Below are 24,458 nucleotides of genomic sequence, written 5' to 3' on the forward strand. Positions count from 1 at the left end.
ACAGTATATAGCCTGGCCTTCTACCATGAAAACTGTCTGAACTTAAAAATGAAACTTGGTATTAGTGGTCCTAGAGTTTTGTATAATTTTCTGTCATTTCCATTTAGGTTTACCTGTTATTCTGTCACCTGAAGCTTTGATTCTTATGTTTTGTAGGTTGAGGTTTCAATTCCTTTTTTCATGTCTAATGAATCATTCTAAACACATTGGTTGTTTATCAATATAAGATTTCAGTCATCCAAAAAATGTATATCTTAGCCTCAGTTTTATTGGACTGAGTTCTAGTTACAGTGATGCATTTGTACTTATGGCATTTTGGATGTGTATCAATTTATAGGTGAGTTAATGATCTTAATTTAACCTCAAAATACCTGCGTTTAGTTTCCACAGTGTTTCCTTGTCTATCCATCTTTCTGTGTTTATGCCAGTGTTCTCCAGTGTTCCCTTGCCCCTGTGTTCATGTTTGGAGTTCTTGCCTAAGTGTTCAGTGCATCTTTTGGGCATTTCCTGTTTCACTGTGAAGTTTCCTCTGCACGCCTTGATTTTGACACATGCTCTATATTGTTATTGTACCAGTACCAGTACCGAATACTCCAAAGGTTTCTCCACATCTCTGATCGATGCAAAATAAGAAGAAAAAGTATTTCATTTTGTCTAGAAAAGTATCTACTTCATAAGAGTACCCACTGTACTGTACCCACAGTACAATGGTACTGTACTGGGTACTTAGAGGTTAGAGCTTAGAGGTTTTATTATGTGCTCTTTAAAAAAAAACATTCAGAAGAAAGGAAGAAAAAAAATAACAGAAATAAATACATTGATCACCCGGAGTACAAAATACTTTCAATAAAATAATACATAAATTACTAATACCAAAACTTTGAATTTCTAAATATTTATTATTATTTCTAAATTTACAACATGTGCTATTATCAACAATGCATTTTCACACATGCACCATATATCTTTTGACATTACTTCCCCAATCCACTGTGTATTTAGAAAAAATATGAAATGTTTAAAATATGATTAAAAAATAAACAGATTTTAAAGCCCCAAAATGAGGAGTAATTATGTTTCCCAGACACTGTGGATATTATATGCAATTCTGAGCTGTCCGGCTATGTAACACTCAAAGTTTCTACAGCAGTATGGACAAAAATAAGAAAAATATGCATTCATGAGTTATTTTATTGACTCACATGATATCTGTAATGTTGGTGTCTCACTGGTGGGTTGCTATAAATCTAAGTGTCAACGTAGATCATGCTGTTGGGCTAACAGCCATGCTCTTTGTCATCCAGACTTGAGCTGGAGGTATGGTGGCTGTCGATGCTGCTGGAAACATCTGGAGACATTGAGGACAGCAGGGGATCACTGGGGGAAATTGGCCCTAGGGTGTTGTCTCTTACCAGCTCCTTCATTTTACAGGCACTGGAGCTGCCATAGGGTCCAGGTTCCCCTGCATCTGTAGGTATCTGGTCAAAGGTGATGGTGCCGTTGTTGAGGTCCAGTGTGGTTGGAGGGGACATGTCAGGGGCGGAGCTATGCTGGTAGAGCTCTGATGGGCAGTCACCAAGAACGGGCTCCTGTTTGATGGCTCGCGCCATCAGCTCTGATGCGCAGACAGATGTGGATGACACGACTGTAAGACCATGAGCACGGGCTTGGATCTCCAGCTCCTAGACAAATATGAAAATGGCATGGATAATGCACTGTATTTCCACACTGGAGCAAAAAAATAAATAAAAAAAAAAAAACACAATTACAGCCATCTTCTCAGCCTAAACTTCAAAATCATATTTTCTGCAAATTAGCTTAGCCTAGCAGACAACCTGGAAATGTGCAAGCAGCTGATCTGGCTCCATGTAAAATAAGAAAATCCACGTAAAAGTATTTCTTGAACTCATTAACTGCCGTGTTATTTGTGAAGTTGGCTGAAGCTCGCTTTTGAATGGAAAGCTGTTTTCAAGAAAAAAAACTATCTGATTTTTGCAAACAAGTCCTGCGATGAGGATTTTGTTTTTAAGCCCCCTTTGACACTCTTCACTCTAAGCTGAGCTATGCTGGCTGTCGGCTGACTTTAACAGTGCAATTCCCTTATATAGTAAAACATTACTCACAAGCAGCTTTATACACATATCTATTACAGGCATTAAAATAATCATTTGTTAATTTTGTGTGAAATCTTGCACAGCTGGCATCAAGCAGGTATTGCAAGATTACTGTACACCTTTTGGGGTTTTCCTTATTTTTTCATCTTGAGCCTAAACTCTGACAAAAACTTCTGCAAAAACTTGGAGTGACCCACCTGTATACGCAGCATCAGGTGGCGATTTGCATGTTCCAGCTTCCTTTGTCTGCACTCAAGCTCCTTGGCTCTCTGCTGCTCCCGCTGTAATTTCCTGATATAGTCCACTGAGGCTTTCAGAATAGTGCCCTTATTCCAGCGCATGTCTCTGGGGTATACATGAGACAAGTATCAGAGTCAGCTGACCAGCTGACCAGAACAGCTCAGGATTCTTTACAGCTCGCTGAGTAGGATGTTAAAACATAGTTGATGACTGGATCACTCCAGCAGGCAGACAAAAAGATGGCTGGGCACATGCATCCATTAGCATAAATGCATGCAAAAATACTTACGGATCATTTGACTTGGGTATTAAGGTTCCCAGCTCTTTAATGCGATCGTTGATGTTGAATCTCCGTCTTCGTTCAACTAGAATACACAGTAAGTACATGAACTTTGAACATTATAATAATAAAAAAAAAATATTATATATATATTAAAATATTTTCAGTTATTTCTTATTTTAAAAAGTAAGATCACAAAACAATCAGAAGAAGGAAATGAAAGTTAAAAATTAGAAGCTTCTTTCAGTTGGTCCCTTTTTGGCAGATGCCCTTCCTGACTCCAAAGGGACCTTTCACATGTTGGGTGAGTGTGTAAACCACCACACCATTGAGCTACTAAAATTAAACATGAAAAATATAAATAAAATTATATTTTGATTGCCTTACTTAAGTTGTGGTTATCCTTCTTCTGTCTCTCTTTGGCCAGAGCACGAACTTCGGCCTCTATGAAGCAAGAGAAAAAAGAATTTGAGCACAATCAAAATATCAAATTAATTTATTTTATGGGAATGTATTTCACATGCTTTCAGGTTTGTTTAGCATATTTGAAATCTGTTAATCACAGGCAATAAGAAATAACATAATCTGAAAGCCACAGCTGGAAAAAAAAAAAGTTTAAAGTTTGCAGCTCAGTTTTTGCAATATGCAGTTATATGTTGTGTGCAATTTAAAAATACACAAAACACTAAACAGACAGTCTTAAATTTACAGTTTACAAAACATCATCTTTTTCTTTTTCTTCATTTTGTTTGCTTACCTACTGGAAAGCTTTCTGGCCTTTGATAGTTTTCATACTGGCCACAGGATCCAGGCTTGTCCAGTACTTGCTTCATGCCAGGAGCTGGAGTAATTATTTGGCACATAATTGACTTAACAGTATTTTGTGCACCTCTAAATTGCACACATTATTGACATTTGCCTAGAGTGATCTATATATTTAGATGGAAATGTGTCTGACTTTCGCCTAGACTCGGCTTTAGTCATACAAAACAAGGTTATTTACAGCATCTTTGTGCATGTATTTTATCAGCAGTGCATTTGTCGTTAACTTTTTAAATTACATTTGACTATCAGACAAAGGGAGGTCATACAAAAGTGTACTAAACTGAATAACCACTGGCCCACCTAATATGCCTAAGTGTAGTATACTTTCTAATATCCAAATACTAATAAATTTAAGGGTTTACCTGTAAATTCCCTTTTAATGTTGGGTGGGCAATTGTTGATGGCGAGGCCTGGTAGCGGAAGTCCTTGGTTGGAGTACACATCCAGTAAATTTCCAGACACAGGAAGCTGTTGGTGTTAAAAATCTGTTATTATAATATTTACATCAATGGAACAACTGTGTCATACACTTGATTTAAATTTTAAAAAGAAGGGTATCAACACATTGTAGATTTCATCTTGAAATAAATGACCTGGTTGTTCATTTGAAGTCCCGGGTCCATCAGTCCAAGAACATCTTCATTGTAGCTTGACTCCAAGCTAATAATATCATCAATGACATCATCCATCTGTATAACACAAAGCTACATTGGATAAAGAGCTTTCTCTCTGTTAAGGGCATGTGTATGTATTGAAATCAAATTTCCTTGCAATAAGCAGGTGTACCTCTTTCTCACAGTTGGAGCTAAGGGTAAGCAAAGCCATGGGACTGTTGGGTGCACTGCTGCCAGGTCCAGGTGGCATGCTGTGCTCGGGGGGCTGGCTCGAGCACTGGCTGCCAGCTTTACCACCCAGTGTGGTGGACAGATACTGCCTCACCTGCTGCCGCTGAGCCTGCTGGATGTGGTATTTGGTGGGACTTTCCAGGTGGGACTGCACCTAAGTGACAAAGTCATAATCATTACACCCTCATGCCTTTGGATTTATTCTTTGACTAAGCTCTGTGTGTTATAGAATATGTGGTTAAGGACAAAAACACAGTAGAAAATAGAGAAAAAGATCTTTAAAAATGAGTGTTAATCTGCAGAAATTAAAAAAAAAAAATGCTGTGTGGTTTTGATTATAATTATTTGAAACACCGGTCCCAAAATGTTAATAAATGCAAATTGAAAATGGAAGAACTTCTAATCTTACAATGTTTTAATCCTCAAATGCTTCCAAATTATAATAATTTAACTTACAAACCAAAATTAATCACACTATACTGCTATGTTGCAGTTCCATTCATAATTAATTCTACTCTGTGCTGACCAATTGACCTGAAAATACCCTTTTAAAAGTCACATCTTCTAACCTTTCTCTGCATCATCACAGTGCTAAGATGACAAAACAGTTTCTTTTACATCAACTCTGGCTTAAAAGTCTCCCTTCACTCCAAAGAATGCCATATAAAATATTTCAGTCGTGTTACATGATCCGTGATGACTAAAAGGTTATCCAGCATCTCAAAAACCATGAAGTGATACAAAAACCATTCAGTGTAAAACAGCTTGGCTATGTTAGCTCTAACCAAAGAGTTGTAAACTGGGTACGCATAATGAAGTCTTCAGCAGTCCACCGATAAATGCTATTTTTAACTAGAGCCAAAAAAATTTAATACTCTTTTGAGGACAGCAGGGGAACATATATCTATTTTTGTTGTTGTTTGGGTTTGTAGAAATAGTAAAGAAAATAAATTAGCCCATCTCACCTGATAATGACTGTATTCAAGCATCTCCAGCATGGTTTTTAGTTATTTCAGAAGTAATTGCTAAAAAATAATCTACATAGATTACAATCCCTTTATCTTGTTAGCTGACACTGTGGTCCGCAAGTTAGCATGTGTAAATCTGACAGCAGTCACTGATTCTGCTTAACTTATCCAGTATTTAAGGCTAATTAGTTATGCAAGTTAAGAAACAGAGGAGGACACCAAGACTTATCCTCCCACTGCAGTGTTGTTCCAGATTAACTATGAATTTATGTCTTTATAGAGCCCATTTGACGTCACCACTTTCAGCTCACAAAGAAGTCTTTCTACTGATTGGCCGGTAGTCTGCGAACTGAAGCTTGCTTAAGGCCAACTAACATTTAATCTTTAGTTCTGCTCATCCAGTATAAAACATTATTTGTTCCGAGCACCCGAAACACAATTGACACCACTGTTTCATTACAAACTAGCCATATGAAAACCCAAACGTCTGCTTTGTTTCCTAGCTCCATCCATTTTTAAAAATTTCTAGAGGTTAATTAAATTTGACCATCAACTGTTATAAAGTCAAAAGTATTTTTATATTTGATTAAATAATTTAACTATCTGGCTACAGTTTTGTGCTGGGTAGCTCAATTCTCTTTGTATTAGAGCATTTATCTTGTAACAGAGCAGAAGCGAAAGGGAGTTCATCTCTTTTCAAATCTTTTATTGAACAGGCTTCATATTTGCGAACTGGTTGAAGTCCAGTCAGTGGTGCACTGCGAGAAGCCCAGAGGGTATGCTGAATGACTTGGAAAAAAATGTTGTGGCTAGAGACGCATGAAGTGTAGCGCTGGTGGAAGTGGACTGGGATCATAAACTGTCATATGGTTTCCTTCAAACGCAAGTGTAAAATGTTCAAAGATGGATTAAAAAAGTCCTGATATGAATGCATCTTTTGAACAAAAGATCCTCCTCAGACCTTATGTCCTCTGTAGTGGTCACAAAAACAGTTAAATTGAGACGACGAGTTGGCCTGCCTTATGTAAGGAACAGAAGAGAAGTGACCACTCACTGGCCCTTAATATGCATAAAAGATTGTGCATGCAGATAATAACACTGAAAGCGTGGGAACCAGTGCTGTTTTACCCAGCCTTACCAGAAGTAAAACACTGACTGGAACAGTCAGGACCCATGGATAAGGAACAAAGATGGGGAACAGACAGAAGGGCACACATGAGGACTATAACAGCTCAAAAGCCTGTCCAACAGGTGGTACAGAGCCGCCATTTCAGGTCCTAAATTCACGGCCCTCATTCAGCATTAATTTAGTTACCAACTGTATCACTGTACACTTGTATACTGAATTGATGACACTATATTGATCAATATGTATTGAAGGTGGCAGTGTGTAAGAACTGCGATAAAACCTCCGTAAGTGCTGTATTTATCCAGAAGTGAAAAAATAAATTAAAAAAAATCTGTAATTAACACAGGAACAAAAGTGTAAAAGGGTAATAAAAAATACAATAAAATGGAAAATAAAACATTCAATTTCTATGCTGGCTGTGTAGATGTCCCTTAAGCATGAAATATGTGAATTGTACGCTTTGAATAAGAATGCCGTGGGGCCAAGCTGAAATCTCTGGTGCTAGAAAATGAATTAAATGTGGAAGTGGTGTAAACTACAGCTCCTCTAGTGGCCAGTGTGGCTGACTCCAAAAGTGAGTCAAATCCCCTAAACTTACAGGTTAATGGCCTTTTTAATGCCAGGAACAAAAACATGGCTATGGCTGTGTGCCTTCCTCCTTCATAACAGGTGCCTTTCAGACCTCTGAATTAGATCCCTCAAGCATGGCGCCTTTGTTAGCTTTTTAATGCTTTTTAATTGGACAAAAAAAAAGGTTCCTTATGAAAGTCAATGAAGTTTGTGCTTCAATTTTGGTGAGTGAACTTCTTGTATTTTACTTATAATTTAGGTATGTGTGTGTTTACCCATACAGTTTATGGATACAGTTTGTTGACCAAGCTTTGCTGCTAACATCAACCTCTTGCCCAAAAAAGGTCACTTCTATCTAACAAAAAAAGCGTCCAAAATGCTGTGCAGTTATTTGCACTCATACATCTTATGTGCATAAAAGATTGTCACCTTTACAGGCCACACAACAAATTAAAGAATAAGCAACCTACTTTAATCCACATCTCAAACCAGTATGCATAATTGTATCCGTATGAGTGTTATGTTCTCACAGAGAAATGCAGTCACAGTTACAAAAGTGCAACATGTTTCTTAGCATGTTAAATAATGCAAGCGTAACATTTTCTCAAGGTGCACAAGTGGCTTCATGAATTCACCACACACAGGGAGAATTGGAGACTCTGTGAGTGCTGACTCTCCTGGAACACATTTCCATTTATTTTATAGTTTTTGAGTGTGATCATGCTTTAAAGCCAGCTGCACAAACCAATGAAGGACCTCAATTTATACTGCTGTGCAAAAGTCTTATGCAACCCTTCATTTCTTTATATCTTGGCAGGAAAAGGTGAAATACATGCAGGGATTTATTGAAACATGTAAAGAACTGTGCCACCAACATGGTGTCAATTTTAAGGCCGTAATTAATAATTCACAGTGGAATAACATCAATGTCACGCCAAATTCCTTTCCATTTTGAGCTTTGCAGCTTAACCATTGAGTGTAGTTCCACAATGCTACCAATAATTAAAACACTTAGTTGAAAGTAGATTAAGTGTTTCGCCAGGAAAATGATGTTTTACAGTATTTCAAATGACATTTTGTGACAGTGATGTTTTATGTCTGCTTTTACAAGCACAAAAACAACAGCAAAGCAAGAGGAAGTACTCCACGCTGAAAACTACTTGTGTGTGACTGTACACTATCTCTAAAATCTCACATTTATTCAGAGATCCTCATGATGATGCTTGTTTAGCCATGGACCTTAATCATGCATTGCTATATGCCACTGCATCTAACATTCCTAGAACATAAAACATTGTGCCTTTATCTACATTAGTGGAAACTCACTAAAAATTTGAGAGGTAGAGGGGAAGAGCCCCCTGGCTTGACAGAGGTTTATACAATGAAACAGAGAAAGCATTCTTTGTAAACTCATAGCAGAACATTTCTTTGTCTCTCCTTCAGAGCGTGGCCTTTTCCTTCAGCAAAACCTTTGGGTCTATTAACAAGGGATGTATTTCATCTATCCCTACAGCAAGACGAGCTCTCGCTTTATTCACAGACTCTTTGTGAGACAGGGGTTTATTACCTTCTCAAGGAAAGCACATGGGTCTGCGCTTTAGACTAATGCCTGTAGGACCAATAACATTTCGAGATAGTCGTCACTCTTTGACCTCTGAAAAGAAATAGATCCATTCATACCACTCCACCAGCCCCACTCTGCTCTCCACTGTTTCTAACTTCCTTGGCAACCAGCCACACTTGCGTGCAACCAGTCAAAAGGAGGATGCTAACTATGTGGGCTAACATTTAAGAATACAGTAGAGCTCCTGACTACTTAAGATCTTTCATCGATGTTAGTGCAGTAAAGTATCCGTTCAATGATTCAGCCATGTGCTCACTGAATTTGAGCATGGAAGCAACAAGTCAGTTTCTTCCCTCCTAGATTTTCCACGACCAGCTGTTTGTGATATTATTGCAAAGTGGAAGCATTTAGGAATCACAAAAAGTCAGCCACAAAGTTGCAGATCGTGTAAAGTTAAAGAGCAGGGTCACTGAGCACTGAGGCACCAATGCTCTGCAGACTCAATAACTGCACAGTCCAAACTTCCTCTGGCATTAACATCAGCACAAAAACTGTTCAGCGAGAGCTTCATGGTATGTGCTTTAAATTAAAGGAACACGTTTTAATCATAGTGTAGCATTGAGTCAGTTAGACTTCTGGCATATTGACGGTCAGTTAAGTAGCAGAGGGGGTTGTTAATCAGTTTCAGCTGCTTTGGTGACAGGTGCACTAGAGGGGCAACAATGAGACAACCTCCAAAACAGGAGTGGTTTTACAGGTGGAGGCCACTGACAGTTTTCCGTCCTCATCTTTTCCTGCCTGACCTAAATCCAATCAAACACGTCTGGGGCATTATGTTGCAGTCCAGCCAATGCTGCCAGGTTGTGCCTCAGTTTGTCCAGGAGCTCAGTGATGCCCTGGGCCAGATTTGGGAAGAGATCCCCCAGAATACCATCAGTCGTCTTATTAGGAGCATGCCCTGATGTTGTATGGCATGCATACAAGCATGCGGGGGCCACACAAATTACTGAGTACCATTTTGAGTTGCTGCAATGAAACTTCAGCATAATGTTCTAGCCTGCTGCATCATTTTTTCACTTTGATTTTTGGGGTGTCTTTGAATTCAGCCCTCTGTAGGTTGATCATTTTAATTTTGATCAAAGTATGCAACCTCCTTTCATTCCTAAACATTACTCAGTCCATGTCAGCACAGATATCCAGCTTGATTTTATTTTCCCCCATTGAGATCTGATGTGTTTTCAAAGTGTTCCTTTATTCTTTTGAGCTGTGTGTTTTATAGCCAAAACTTGGGGGCTCACTGATTTATGTTTAAAACTACAAAGTCTCACAGTTTACAATAAACACTAAGAAAGAGCATAATCATTCCTGCTGTTCATCAGTCAAGCTGAATCTGACTCAAAGCAGTATGAGACATATCCATTTCAGGACTATCGTGGCTCTAGATGAATAGTAATGCGGGTCACGTGCTAAAAAGTCAACAATATTTATTTGATTTTTATTTATTCATTTATTTGTCAGATGAGCCCAGGTAGGCCCTCATTAATACCACCAAGACTAATTTTATTGTTGAGATGTGTTAATTAAAAATAAATAAATAAACCATAAAATAAATTGCTTATGCTGAAAATGAAAATAGCAAAACCTGAATATATTCCTTGCTAGAAGCAAATGTTTGATTTGTGTTTGGTAAAACACCAAAAACTATTAAAATAATATCAAGTACTGCTTTGTTTCAGTTCTGCCTTTAATCAGTGTATTATCTAATACATATTTATTGTGTGGATAAGTTTTAATAACAATGCTAGTTATAGTAAAGGTTGGGAAATTTACAAAAGTAGAAAGATAGACTTCCCACATAATGTCATTTTTGTGAACATAAAGCTGTTGCACAAATGTGTTACATAGAAAATGTCACAGTTTGTGTTTACGTGCTGACAGATTTCCTGGGAAGAATTTTCTGTGAAATTATCAATATTTCTGTAACCATATCTGAGTGTCTACATTAGCAATGGTTTCAATTGCAAAACTGCACCAGTTTAATGTCTGTGATGTAGAGCAACAGAAATAAGCTTGTTTCTGTCGCTCTACATCACAGACATTGCCCTGGTTGTTTTTTGTTTTTTTTTTAATCTGTTTCCTGATAATTCACTAGAGAAAACGTCAATTTACTTTTTGGGTAAACTCCATAGACATAAATGTTGTAACCAGGGTTAAAGTGTTGCTTCCAGCGAGTGCGTGCTCAGAAATAAGAAAATAATAACCAATGTGTCTCTGTGACACATTGTTTATAGTAATGCATTGTGTTGGACTTGTGCAGAGTAGCTGTAGTGTTCGTGGTTAAAGCTGGGTCGCATCAAGGGTAATTAAAGTGATTAGGAGCTGGAAAGCAGCTATAATAGTTCATGTAACATTACACTAATTATACACACTTGCACAAATAGAAGCAGAATTTTGAAGATGGAATTGTCTTTACCTTTCTGTTGTGCCCACTGTTGTTTCAATTATATAACTTTTCTAATGATATTAATAACAATACTAATTCAGATGGCAGACCTTTATTGCAGCCACCTTCAGTTACTGGCTTTATTGGGTTGAGATCAGCTGACTGATTTGGCCATGGAAGAATATCTCATTTTTCTGCCTTGAGAAACTCTTGGGTTGCTTTTGCACTACGCTTTGGGTCATTATCACTATCATTTGAACTGTGAAGCTCTGTCCCATCAGTTTTGCAGCATTTGGCTGAGTCTGAGCAGTCTAGTGACTGGGTTCCAATGCAGGCATCCATGCCCATGCCATAACATTGCCTCCTCCGTGTTTGACAGATAATGTGTTCTCTGTACTTTTCTTTTTCTGTCATTCTGGTACAAGTTAATCTTGGTTTCATCTGTCCAAAGAATTTTTTGTCAGAACTGGCTGGACTCTTTTAGTCTAATCTGACCATCCTGTTCTTGTAACGAATGGTTTGTACTTTGCTGTAAACCCTCTATAATTCCAGTCTGTTGATTGCAGATGTTAACAATGATATATCTGTCTTCTCGAGAGCGTTCTTCACTTGGCTAGATGTTGTTAACCAATGGAATAATTCTTCATGCACTTCTGTAGTCTTTCAGGCCTTTCGGTGTTGCTTAGTTTGTCAGTGTTTATCAGTAACTGCTGCTTGGGTTTTGGTTTTTTTTTTCAGTCTAATGATAGGCTCCTTCACTTGCATTGACATCTCTTTGGACTTCACATTAAGAATTCCAATGAAGAGCTTCCAAATGTAAGCCCAATATTCAGAATCAACTCCAAATATTTTATCTGCTTAATTAATTCATCTGACCATGAAACTCGTCAGTCAGTTTCTCCAATTACCTTTCAGCCTCTAAAAATGGGAAACTACTATTAAAAATGGGTGTAATTCATGAACAGTTAATGCAATACTTTTGTTAAACCCCGTGATTTAAAGCTGAAAGTCTGCACTTCGATCAAATCTTGTTTGTTTTAATCCACTGTGGTGCTGCACAGAGGCAAAATTACAAAAAGGATCATTCTTCAATAAATATACGAGCCTAACCATATCTGTCTTTGAAGCTTACACAAAGAAATTACATTTACAAGAATCAGCAGTCGTATATCTTTACACAACCACGGTCATTGTTACTCCAGAAAGTTCTGTCCACAGAACACAACAGTTTTCATTGGATCTGCATTCTACTGAATAAATGACCACATTTAAAGCCTTTAATGTTGTTGTATAGGTCACCGCCACCTCCCCCATAGCTGCCCAGCCTCAAGGGTTCCTCTTTTTCACAAGTACCCATTTAACCTTTGTTCAGGCTTTTTGCTCATTTGATGTAGCCACAGTTAAGAAAACCGTTGTGTATGTTGTAACAATACATAATAAATATCAGTGTAACTGCAAGGCCTCTATTTGAGCAAAACATTTATTTTTGAGGACTCATTAAAACCTCATATCAAAAGTGACTGTAGTTGTGTTGAACAACTACAGTATGTTGCTTTGACATGGCCTAAAGGACTAAAGACTTTGCTCTCTTGCCCAATGCCCACACTAACACTTTTCTTTAGCAAAGAGCAGCTACAGCTGAGACAGGCCGATTCATTAAGAGGAGGAGCTTGGGACAAAGATGTCTTCTTGTTTCTTTCCCTGAGGGTAGTGGGTAACATTAGCAAGAATGGAACATCCTCTTCCAAGAATGAGACACACAGTCCAGTCACTGTGGGATTAGAAACATGCACTTGCTAAAGTTACAAACAACAGAGCTTAATTTAGCAGCTACATAAACACACAGTCTGGCTGTCCAATCTGATGTGGGAGCTTTGCAGTCAGCTAGGCTTTCAAGAAATTAGTTAAAAATTAAATGATTTTTTTTTTTTAACAAAGCACTTTACATTTACATCTTGCTATACTGTCAGAATTTACAGATGAAATGGAGCACTAAAAATAAATAACAATATTATATATTATGCTTGAAAACTGTTGTCATGGATTTTGAGACTTTGTCGAGACATGTCCTAATCTTGGTAAACATTATCTCGAAGGATCGACTGGCTCTCCAAAATTGAGAACAGAGCTCTAGGTATACTCTGAGAAGTTTAACAAACAAAAGCTTCTCTCTTAGCTCATTTTCAGCTCAGGCTGAGCCAAACCCAAAAATCAACTAGTACAAAGATCTAGCATTATTCAGTTTAATGTGCCTGGAGTTTGAGGAAAAGGTCAATGTAAACCACGAAAGGCTGCACGTGGACTTGAATCTGATTTTTTTTTTTTTTTTTTTTTATTAGTCGTGGCTTTTCAGAGCAGTTAAATGACTTTGGAAAATCTTTGATGGCACTGTTGAATTAATTCAAATTTTATACTTGAAATGTTATGAAATAATCAACTGATTACAAGAACTGAACTGAACTTTGACTTGAAATTTCTATTTAAAAAAGATATAAAACATTTTAAAAGAAACATACTTCTAGAAATAAGTATCATGAATGCATAAACAGAGATAGCACAGAACACAACTTCAAGCTATGCAAAAGTTAATTGTTATAACTGCCAGAGTTAAATATGAAGAATGTAATTACAATTACAGTTAAAATAACAGACAATCTCATTGTCATGTTCAAGAAACCAGTTAGAGATGGTGAGCTTTGTGATATGATGTGTTATCCTGCTGGAAGCAGCTGTGAGAATATGTGTACTATACACTCGTCATAAAAAGATGGACATGGTAAGCAACAATTTTCAAGTAGGCTGCATGATTTAAATCATCTTAGTTGGCACTAAGGGGGTCAAAGTATGCCAAGAAAATGTTCTCCAACCTGTTAACTGACAGGAGTGGTACGTGGTGTGGTCTTCTGCTGCTGCTGTAGCCCATCTGCATCAAGATTCAACATGTTGTGTATTCAGAAATGCTGTTCTGCATACCTTGGTTGTGGTCATTTAAGCTATTGTTGTCTTCTGGTTGGCATGAAGCAGTGTCCCATTATGGCATCATCAAGGCATTTTCACCCAGAGATACTTTCTCTTTTTTTTTTCTTTTTTTTTTTGAACCATTCTTTAAACCCTTGAGATGGTTCTTCAGGAAAATCCCAGTAGACCAGTCCATCTGGCTCCAACAAAGATGCCATGTTCAAAGTCATTTAAATCATCTTTCTTCCCAGTTTTGATCCTTACTTTGAACTTGAGCAGGACATCTTGACCATGTCTATGTGCCTAAAAGCATTGAGTTGCTGCCACATGATTGGCTGTTTAGATATTTGCATTAACAAGCAGTTGAGCCAGGGGAACTAAACAAAGTTGCCACTGAGTGTTTTTAAGATATGTCATGACCGAGTGGGAGGGGCATAGAATTAGGTAGGGATGATAGGGACCCTACCAAAATCAAATGAAGGCTGTTATGTCCCTACCAATGTTTCTGATTGGAATATTTGGTACACAAAGAGTTAGCAACATGTAGAATTCCCTCATGAATACATACTCTGTCACCATGTCAATCAGTGTTGTCTACTTAGCTTGACAATAAAAATCCAGCTCCACTCCAACCACTGACCCATCCTGCCTGACCAACTTATCCAGCCAATCTTCTTAATGCTGCCTCCCCAGCACACCACTGCATAAAAGAGAATGCTAGCAACTATAGATTGGTAGAACATTTGCAAGAGTTTTCTGCAGATGTTGAAAGACTCCTCAAGAAATAAAGCTGGCTCTGGCCCCTTCCTACCTACCTCAGTTTGTCACTCCCATAGAGACTGGCTGCAAGGGTTTGTTTTCCACTGGCTGTTTTCCACTAGCCAAAATTAGCTACCTATTTAATACCATAACACTCCAGCTCTGTATTCTCATCTAAATATGTTCATTTCAAATTATTATTTCATGTACTTGATTTTTCAGTGGTAATCTACAAACCACTGAGCACTCTTTGTGTCTTTATTAAAAAATGACATAAGTTGCATTCGGCGTAATGAGAGAGGAAAAAAAAACTTTAATCCTTCAAACCATACAGAATGCTACCACAAACCCAGAAAATAAAGAAGTGCCTGATAAGCACCTGAGAGGTGAGAAAAACAGGGTCTGATTTTATGTGTAGCACAGCTATGGAAGCAGGCATAATGCTAAATTGCTGCTGCACACAAGAGAATTTTATCCCAACCCAGAAGCAAGCAACACAAATAAAAGTCAGAAAGTCAGGAGGTGGACTGGCTGGCATGTATTGACCTTTATAATATATGCTATTCCAAGGAAAACAGAACAGACATTTTCTACAAGCTCTGATATAATCTTAGAAGCTATCATGTAGGCATAGCACAACTCCAAGAAGAACAATTCCAACTCAAAGGCACAAATTAAGAAAGCTTTCCTGTCTGTGGTGCACCACAGACTCACAAAGCAGTTTCCATTGCATGAAGTATGATCTTAAACCATGAAAAACTCAACTTCAAAATGTTTTTCTAACAATTATTCGAATTATTCAAACTGCCAGGCTCAAGTAGTGAAACTTTTAGCTGTTTCTCAAAGCTTGAGAGCAGTGGTGCTCTGCTATGGCATTCCAAATGTAGCACTGAAGCAAGTCTGTCCCAGACTGGCTACTGGAATACTGTAACTTCCCAGGGATAACATAATAGATGGGCTTCCATTATTTTACCCCACAGTTTAGCAAACACTTTCAGTAGAAGCAGTGGCTCAAAAAAGACAAGTGGCATCAAGAATATTAATAGATAGATCATATTGAATAAGCACGAAAAAAAATTAATGTCCTCCATGGGTCTCACAGCAAGTGGCTACTGTACAAGTTTGTTAGTTTTGTTAGTATTTTACTGGTAACTTTATGCTTTATGCTGGCGATTTAAGTTCTTCAGCTCTTATCCTCTTCTCAGGATACTGTATCCAATGAAATATTCTTTTCTGTAAGCTTATAAGTAGAGATAAAAACTGTTAATTCCAATAGGGGTCCACAATACGTATGCTTTTAAAAAATGCTAATGTTTAAGGAGGTGGAGCTCCATTATTTTACTGTGTAAAAAGAGCTATAAATGTTACCTCTCTCAACACTTTAATAACCTGTTGGATAAAACAAACATTAGTTCTGAAAAAAGAGGCTTTTGGAGATTTTGGAGGATATTTTTTATTCAGAAAAATAATTATTAACTTCATGTTTGAGTGTATTGTGATTTAAATCTCTCCACACCTCAAAGCTCTCTAGTTGCTTATGAAACTATGAAGTGTCAAACTGCTATCACCATCAGTTACCACCATCTGCACCAGATCTTGGCCAAAAACAAAGTCGCTGTTCTGTGGAACCTAGTCATTAGCATTGTTGAGTGAGTGCCTTTGTCTCGGTCCTTAAACTCCTACACAACTTCTTTTATACTTCATTCTTGCAGGGGTCAGCGGCAACTTGGCTAATTAAGCCACCACCACCCCACTCCCCTTTTGGACTTCATCTGAGCTTTATGTTTTCACTTTTATGCTCCAGCAGCTCTCCCTGGTACTTCTAAGCTAATTTTGCACTGAATGCACGTCTTGGGGGTGGGGGTCTCTTGTAATCCAGACAGATAAGGTTCAAACTGTCAAGAAGTGTTTGCCCACATGGCATTTCTGTCTGGCTTGTGTGAAAATTATGTAGTATAAGAAAAAGATCCTTCAAAATAACCCCCTGAATAGTCCCCTGCTTTATTACACTGCATGTGAAATCATGATACAGTAATGCTATGTTTTGCCATGTGGCACACTTATTTGCAGATGGACCTGATGAAACACATGGATGATGAAGACATTTTACTCTAACTCAAGTACACAGAAAATCAACCAATGCCATGAACTACATACTATATCAAGTGACAACTGAAACTTTCTTGAACAGCCCCTTAAACACTTCAAATCTTAAATTCCTTACAACATGCAAACTATATGTGGAGACACATTGATATTTAGAAGTTTTAAAACTTAATTATATCTGTGCAGATTTCTTTCTTTTTTTAAAAAAAAAACATGTATGCTCACACTTTCAGGGTCTATTTGGTCATTCTAGGACTCAATTGAATGAAAATATGTCAGTGTAGTGGAGCAAATAGGATTAAATGAGTTTAAAGCCAAATGTCTGGAAACAGGAATTCTGTCAAGAGATAATCCCCTGTATGGATTTAACACAGTCCCCTCTTAAAGAACTGTATTTGTCTCTCAGCAGCTGAAAAAGGAATCTCTGAAGCCAAATTCCACAATCACGTCGAAATTATGATTTAAAGAAGAGCAAAATTATTAAGCAGGTTCGGAAACAAGGATCCAGAGAAGAGAATGCCCATTACCAATCGTCACTGACTCGTGCGGGTATGCCAGAGTGTTGGAAGGCTTACCTTCTGGACTTTTATGGACGGCTGGCTCACGGCAGCCTGGCCAGGTGGAGGCGTCAGGTGGTGGACAGCACTGTGTTGGGTGCTGTGGTGCAGAGGGTCACTGGTTTTCTTCTTGCCGTCTTCCCTACATGCTCGACCCTGCCAGTGGGCAAACACTGGCATCTCTTGCAGCTGGATCTGTGACATCACAGCCGGTAGAGGGGGGGAACCCTGGTGGCGCTTGTAGAGGCCATGCTGGTCCAGAGGAGCACTGAAAACACCAGCCCACCCAAGGGCAAAAAGTGGAGGGAGGAGTTAAACCAGCCAGGCTCAACAACATGCTGGTGTGTACGTACTTGGCCATTGGCATTTTTCTGAGCCATCCTGACTCACTGAGTTATATGAGGTATTGTAGTAGAATACAATGTAATGATTGAGCAAGAGGGAAGCCAGAGATTCTTTTATTGAGAATATGTTATTGTTCTTTGAATGAGTGTGAATGATGCATTTATGTTTCAGGGACTTTTATGCACTATAAGAGGGTGGGAAGTTATCTATGCAATATAAACTGCCCTGATATGCTAAAATAATATGGAAAGCATTACTGTAGGAAGTGTCTTTTGCTGTGAGGTCCAATATCTGCTTTCTTTTTTAGTTCTGCTTTTGGTTTACAAAAAGATACAATACACCAGTATGTTCATTGCTCGTTGGTTACTTTGTCAGTCCTGTGACACTACACAGATGGTACACAATGGGCTTAACAGCTACTCAAATGACTAGGACTATCTTCAGTGCTCATGTTAGTAAGTGTTAAAAACCAAAATATTAAATTACCAGGCCATAAAAAAAAATAATAGACAAATAAATAAGAATGAGCTGAAACGCTCCATACAGCTGAAGGAGCTGTGGAGCTGAATTATTATTCCTGGATTTGGGATTGTTACATTATGCAGCCTCTATCGTGTTAGTCAGAGTAGTCATTCCATGAAAAATCAGTGAGTAGCTTCCACCTGACCGCCTGAAGTGTGAAACGTCTTTTGTACTTTAGCATATTTAATGAAGTCTTCCAAAACTTTACCTTCATACTATGGAAATTTCTTGGACTTACAGGCCCTCAAAGAACAGCATATTGTATGAACATGGGCTGAAAATTGGCGCTTTTTAATTAACCTTAATTTTTCAAGCATTTTTATCCCTCATAACTTCAGTACAAGAGCTAGCCAGGTGAATTTTTCAGGGCTGGGTGTTTTATGTGTTTTCTGAAGAAAACATTAAAAAGTGTGCTTTGTGTAAACTTTCAACTGTTACATCATCATGTGGGTCAGGTAGCTAGTCAAAACAGGTTGTATCATATAAATGGTCTCCTTTGTGCCCACATTTTGATGCCAGGAAAGACATTTCTTGCTAATCTGAGGAGCTGTATTTTGTTTAATTCTGATAATAACCTCACTGTCCATGGCCAAATACTACCTGTAACATCATTAGGTCTGCTTGGGCTTCTAGCCATACTCTGCCAGCTAAGAGAATGATTTCAGGGAAATCTAATGCAGATTATGTGCCATCAGGCTCCAAATGACTGATCTGCTCTGAGGTACGAGGCAGCGCCTTGGCCCTTTGGAAAACCTTTAATAAAGATCACAGATTTACTCATGTGCAGAAATACTCTGAGCAAAAACGCAGTCTGTCCACTGTGAGTTCACCCATTCAAATCTGTAGCATATTTCAGCAGACAGCTGCTGCACATCCCAAACTGAACTGGGTCTGGCAGTGCACACGCTGTCAGGATGAGGCATTCCCTGAGAAAATGATCCTTTTGATAAAACCACTTCAAATCCTCTCAGCCGGTGCAGCTGTGTGATAATCGCACTAATTAGGCCGGCATGTCAAATCTAGCCTCGGTCCACAGCTATTGCTTTTACATCACCAGAGGAAGCGCTTCAGGAGAAACTCAAAAGGTTTCTTTTATATTTATTTAGGGGTTTTTTTGTTTTGTTTTGTTTTTTTTACGCAACCTTCACATAAATCTACATCTTGTTTCTTTGAAAGTGATTATTTGGGTTTTTTGCTTCTGACAAGTCCCATCTCATTAAGTTTTCTCAGTAGTTTTCTTTTCTTTTCTTTTTTTTTATAGTTTTATAATGTTCAATATTTGTTTATGATATATTGATTTTCCATAGGAAATATCTTCCATTCTGCCTTTCAGAAGATACTTGTGTTGTAACCATAGTAAAATAAAACTTCGTCATGCTCAATTTAGTCTGCAGTTGCTTTTTTAACCCTCAGTAAGACTGGCTGTATTTCCTGTTTGCCAAAGCATCTCTATTTCTTTGAAAATATCAATAAGTGCAAAATAATAATATTAATTAATAATATTATAAATTAGGAGCAAAGCTAATGAAGGTAATGAAATACAGTGTAGAAATTAGAACAAGGGACAGGATCACATAAGTTTATAGTGCTTCTGTTCCTTTTTGTACTGGAGTATAGTATATCTATATCTATTATTTTACCATACCTTACCATATCTATTACCTTAACCATAACTTTGAAATAATCCTAACTTCATCCTTAAAACCAGTCTTCACTGCATTTAAAATAATAATTTACCCCATGAGGTCTTGTGACAATAGATTTTTGTACCTGTGAGTCAAAAAAGACAAACAGTGTCCAGTAAGACTGTACTTGGCTCTCAGACTGCTGGTTCATTTGTGGTTCCTAGAATAATCAAGAGTAGAGCTTTCAGGCCCCTCTTCGGTGGAACCAGCTCCCAGTTTGGATTCAGGAGACAGACACCATCTCTATTTTTAAGATTAGGCTTAAAACTTTGCTTTTTGATCAAGCTTATAATGACCCTGAATCCTCCCTTAGTTATTCTGCAATAGGCCTGGGTTGCTGGGAGGTTCCCATGATGCACTGAGTGTTCAGTGCATCATGTGTTCATGCATCAATTTTACTGAGTGTAAAATTTCAAATTTTACTCCGTCAGACCTGTTGTCACTTTTCTGTCCAGTTCTTGTGTAATTTGAAATACCTCAGCATTTGCTTCCTGTTTCCCTTTCTCAAGCCTGGCTATAGAATGGCTTCTTGGCAGCCACCCTCCCACTGAGACCATTTCCACTGCTTCAGGGAACCAAAAGCATCAACTGAAGCATCAGATGCATCTCTCAGGTCCTTTGCTGGATTTCTTCTATTTTCTTAAGAACATGACTTTCAGAAACGGATCGTGGGCCGCAGACAGTTTTTTTTATGCCACTTCTTTTGTCCACCACTTGTCCAGTTTCCTCAAATGTTTTAACGACACACAGCACACCATGATTTATTCATAATTTATTACACTGCCAATTTTGTGCTCTCCCATAATTGGGACACAAACACTTTGGCCAAAAAGGATGTAACTGTGGAGTGGAATTAGCTTCCCCCATTAAGTTAACCTTTTCACATCCACGGAAGACTAAAGTGATCAGATCCAAACTAAAGAATGTGTGGACCAAAGACTGTTTGAGATGACGTGGGACACATAACTAAAGCTGAGGAGCAGTCTGACATTCCCATAGATATAATTTGGAATAATCTATAATCTTCCCTTAAACGCATTTCTTCCAATGCCTTATAACCATAAATGGAAGCTCCAGTTTGCTTTTATGGTCCTTTGTCTTCTAATCATTTTTTTCTCTTGTTATCTACAACATCTAAAACTGTTATTTCAGGTGCTGTTCTATGTGCTAATCATTTTTGTTTCAGTACGAATAATCCATAAACACAACTACAGTCACAAGTTGTTTTTTCGAAGAAGAAAAAAAAAAATGCTAATTTTGCTAATTAAAAACGAAGCTTTTGGAAACTCCAAAAGGGTGAGGATATTAAAACACTATTTGCAGTGTTTAAGTGTAGACAAGCCAGAGCAGAGATCAGGAAATGATGATACTGACGCCCATGTTCACTTCCCGAGTGGATCTTATCAGTTACTCAACAGCCTATTTGATTTGTCATAATTGACGAAACAACCCGCTTCTTCCCATTTATATAAGACATGCACAGGGTATGTGGGTGGTCATGTGATGTGCGTTTGTGTGTCACGGTTTGAGGTTTTTGTTTAGTTCCTACTTTATTTTTGAATCACTGCTTTTATTAGTTTAGCTAGTTTGGTTCTACTTTTGAGTTTTGTTACCGCTCACTAAATATCCAGTCTTCATACTACACGTACCACCTGCTGTTCACTTTCCTGTTGCCAGATAATCTTTCAATATTCCACATCAGGTTTTTCTAACTTTGTGTTTCCTTTTCTCTTGTTGTTTGTTTCCTTGTGTTCCTAATTGATTTTTGGACTGTTTTGCTTTACTTTGCCTCACTGTCTGCTTTGTTTGCCTTGGTACGACTTCAAGCCTGGAACTAATGCTTTGGACTTTGGATTTCACTCGACCTCTGGTGTGTTGTGTTGGGGGTGTACTTAAACTCGTTACCGTATGGAAAGAGATTTCAGAAAAGAAAAAAAAAAAAAAACATCTGGACAGATCCTTTTTGTTTTATACCTAAAATGCTTTTTCAACACCTTTTGTGGCAACAGACCTTTAGTCCTGTTACCAAATCTAACCTTACTTTATCCTTTAAATAGTAAATAAAATAAAACACACTTTATAATCATCATAAGGACACATTTTATATTTTTTCTCCAGTAATAATGATCACAGAAAGTGAATATGACCACTGTGTAGCAATACTTCAGCTTAAAAAAGGTTTTAAAAAGAGAAATGCCATTAGTCATGTCTTGCTTCTCTGCTGTGGTTAAGTTAGTCCTTATGTTAGTCATAAGGAATAACCTATGCATGTGCTATCAACTTTAAATTCACAACCAATTATCTTTAATAGCAAAACCCTTTTAAAAGGTGACTTGTAACTGCACATATGCTTACACGTATCCCAACCGACTGTCATTGATTTCTTTTTTTTAATTGCACATACTTTCCTTAAATTGACAGAACACATATTTAGTGCCTTCATGGAAATTTGACCAAACAGTAATGTAATGATGCTCCATAAGTATAAATAACCACCTTTTGTCCACAGAAAAAATAGTCCCACATAGTTGTTTGTCAAATTAACGCCTCAGAGTCTCCAAATATGAGCCTGTTGATTCTGTGAAAACCACAAACCGTTTCTCTGCAGTCGGCACTTTAGAGCAGCTGTTGAAAAAGACTTACATGCATGTGTAGCTCAGACACACATCCAACACGCAGCCAAAACAAAAAAAAAATGAGGACAAGAAAATGAATTTACTGAAAATAAATGAGGCTTTCTTACCTTTTTATTTTCATGATAATGACGCCAGGATTCACCCTTTAACACTGCTTCAGATTGAGGAATAAGATCCTTTTAAGAAAAAACGAAAGAGCTAAAAAATGTCAGAACTTCCTGATGTGACACAATGGTGTCTCACTCATGAGTCGGCCTAAAGACGAGTACCAGATGTCTCGACTTCCGTGATTTAATTGGACATATTGATTTAGGGAAGGAGGATGAGCAGTTTTGCAACAGCATTGCTATCTGGCCCTCTTTTTCCATTCACAGTTGTGATGGTGAACAGTTTTGCAACCCCGTTTCATAAAGAGATTTGGACGCTGCATAAAATGACAGAATTAAGTGAATCTTGCAATCACATAAACTCCACATTTAATATGAAAACACACAACAGAAAATGTTGGAACGGAAAATTTTTCACTGTTCATTTTTGATCAGGTGGAGAGCAGCAAGAAAGAGAGATGGCCAACCAAGGATGTCTAATCTAATTTGCAATTTAAAATAGACTTTACAATAGAACTCTAAAAACAATAAAAGCAGCCTAGGGTAGGCATACCTCAAAAGTATAATATCTTGAATACAGTCAACAGCCTCCGGGGGCAGGTCTGGTCCCTCCTTACATAGCAGCTGCTCACTCCACACATCAACTTCCTGTGCAGAAGTAAACAACTTCAGTACCTCTCAGAAACAACACCAGTCTCACTCTCGATACTGCGGAGCATCAGTACTCACAAGAGGCGGGCAGATGTTCAGTCTCTACCTGCAGCTGAATCCTGTCTCCCAGTCTTTCGTCAGCCCCTCAATGGGCTGCTTCCCAGAGCCGTCCACCCCTGCCTCCATTGCAGCATCTGAGTCTCTTAAAATCTTAAAATCGGCGCTCTTTCTGTTAAGAGTCGTGGCCTCTGTGCAGGCCTCCTGTCATTCCAGTGCTCCAAGTTTCTGATTATTTGTTAGCTTGAGTTTGGGATTAGACCTTTGGTTCTGTGATTCGAGTCTCGCTGTTTTTGCTTTGTGGTTTCTGGTGATTATTCGTGTTTGTGATGTCTTGTGTTTCTTGCCCTGGAATACGAAGCAAGTTCAGCACACCCAGGGAATCTTGCCAAGTGGGATCATTTTACAAAGGAAAAATAAACTGCAATATTGGAAAAATATGAACATGAATGCAAGTAACACAGCTGCAGCAGATAATCAGCAGTGTGAGAGGGAAAGCACTGGACAGAAGTTTAGTGTTAAAAGTGTGTGAATGTCATCAGTAAGACTGGAAAAAAGCTACTATATTAATAAAGTTTAGCCTATGTGAAGGCAGGAAGAAAAGCAGGCAAAACTGCCAACTGTGTGAGTTAACAGACTTATCAATAAGATCATTTATCATTAAGACACAGAAGCATCTGATCAATTATTCCATCAAATTAGTGTTTAGTTTTTAATTCTTTCAGCTGCAGCCCAGGTGGTGTTTAATGGTCTGAGTAAAGAATAAATACAGAGTTCAAATGGAGGTTTAATTTACCTGCAACTGATATAAAATCCACAAGTACAAATAGACGTCCGATTTATAGAACAACAAAATTGTTGTAAAATAGTTTGCAGCCAAAAGGTAATAACTAAAGGAATAAAGTTGCCTCCAAGAATCTATATTAATTACTGATGAACACAAAGACTTCAGACACTATTAAAAAACTTCAGACTCTCTTACTTCCAGGAACGGTGGCGTTATTTCCCCGAGACTCGATCGGTCACGAAGCAGTGATTTTATACCTAATGAAATCCTGCTTCGTCCCACAGGCCTCTGCTGTACACCTTATTATTAT

The 24,458-nt window shown here is 38.1% G+C and overlaps 1 protein-coding gene across 3 annotated transcripts; it reads right to left on the reverse strand.

Moving 5' to 3' along the window:
* Positions 1–906: 906 nt before the first annotated feature.
* mitfa (melanocyte inducing transcription factor a) lies at positions 907–22,706 on the reverse strand. 3 transcript variants are annotated; one of them, XM_030729038.1, is made up of 10 exons: positions 22,654–22,706; positions 17,377–17,626; positions 4,246–4,458; positions 4,053–4,163; positions 3,822–3,927; positions 3,392–3,475; positions 3,022–3,078; positions 2,644–2,719; positions 2,312–2,459; positions 907–1,682 (listed from the first exon to the last, which is right to left on the reverse strand). In XM_030729038.1, the coding sequence occupies exons 1-10, from the start codon at positions 22,665–22,667 to the stop codon at positions 1,278–1,280; spliced, it is 1,464 nt and encodes a 487-aa protein (XP_030584898.1). In that variant the 5' UTR covers positions 22,668–22,706; the 3' UTR covers positions 907–1,277. The 3 variants fall into 3 exon arrangements, with proteins under 3 accessions (XP_030584898.1, XP_030584900.1, XP_030584901.1); XM_030729040.1 differs by having other exon boundaries at positions 908–1,682; positions 4,053–4,148; XM_030729041.1 differs by lacking the exons at positions 17,377–17,626; positions 22,654–22,706 and adding an exon at positions 5,270–5,403 and having other exon boundaries at positions 909–1,682; positions 4,053–4,148.
* Between the last annotated feature and the right edge of the window lie 1,752 nt (positions 22,707–24,458).

Source organism: Archocentrus centrarchus, chromosome 5 (genome assembly GCF_007364275.1).
Source record: "Archocentrus centrarchus isolate MPI-CPG fArcCen1 chromosome 5, fArcCen1, whole genome shotgun sequence".
NCBI lineage: Eukaryota > Metazoa > Chordata > Actinopteri > Cichliformes > Cichlidae > Archocentrus > Archocentrus centrarchus.

Bases quoted from the DNA above. Each gene is read 5' to 3' on its own strand.
- mitfa (XM_030729038.1), bottom strand. The intron at 3,928-4,052 runs GTCATTTATTTC...TAACACCAACAG, and splicing joins GACTTCAAATGAACAACCAG to CTTCCTGTGTCTGGAAATTT. The intron at 3,476-3,821 runs GTAAACCCTTAA...TAATTACTCCAG, and splicing joins CATTAAAAGGGAATTTACAG to CTCCTGGCATGAAGCAAGTA.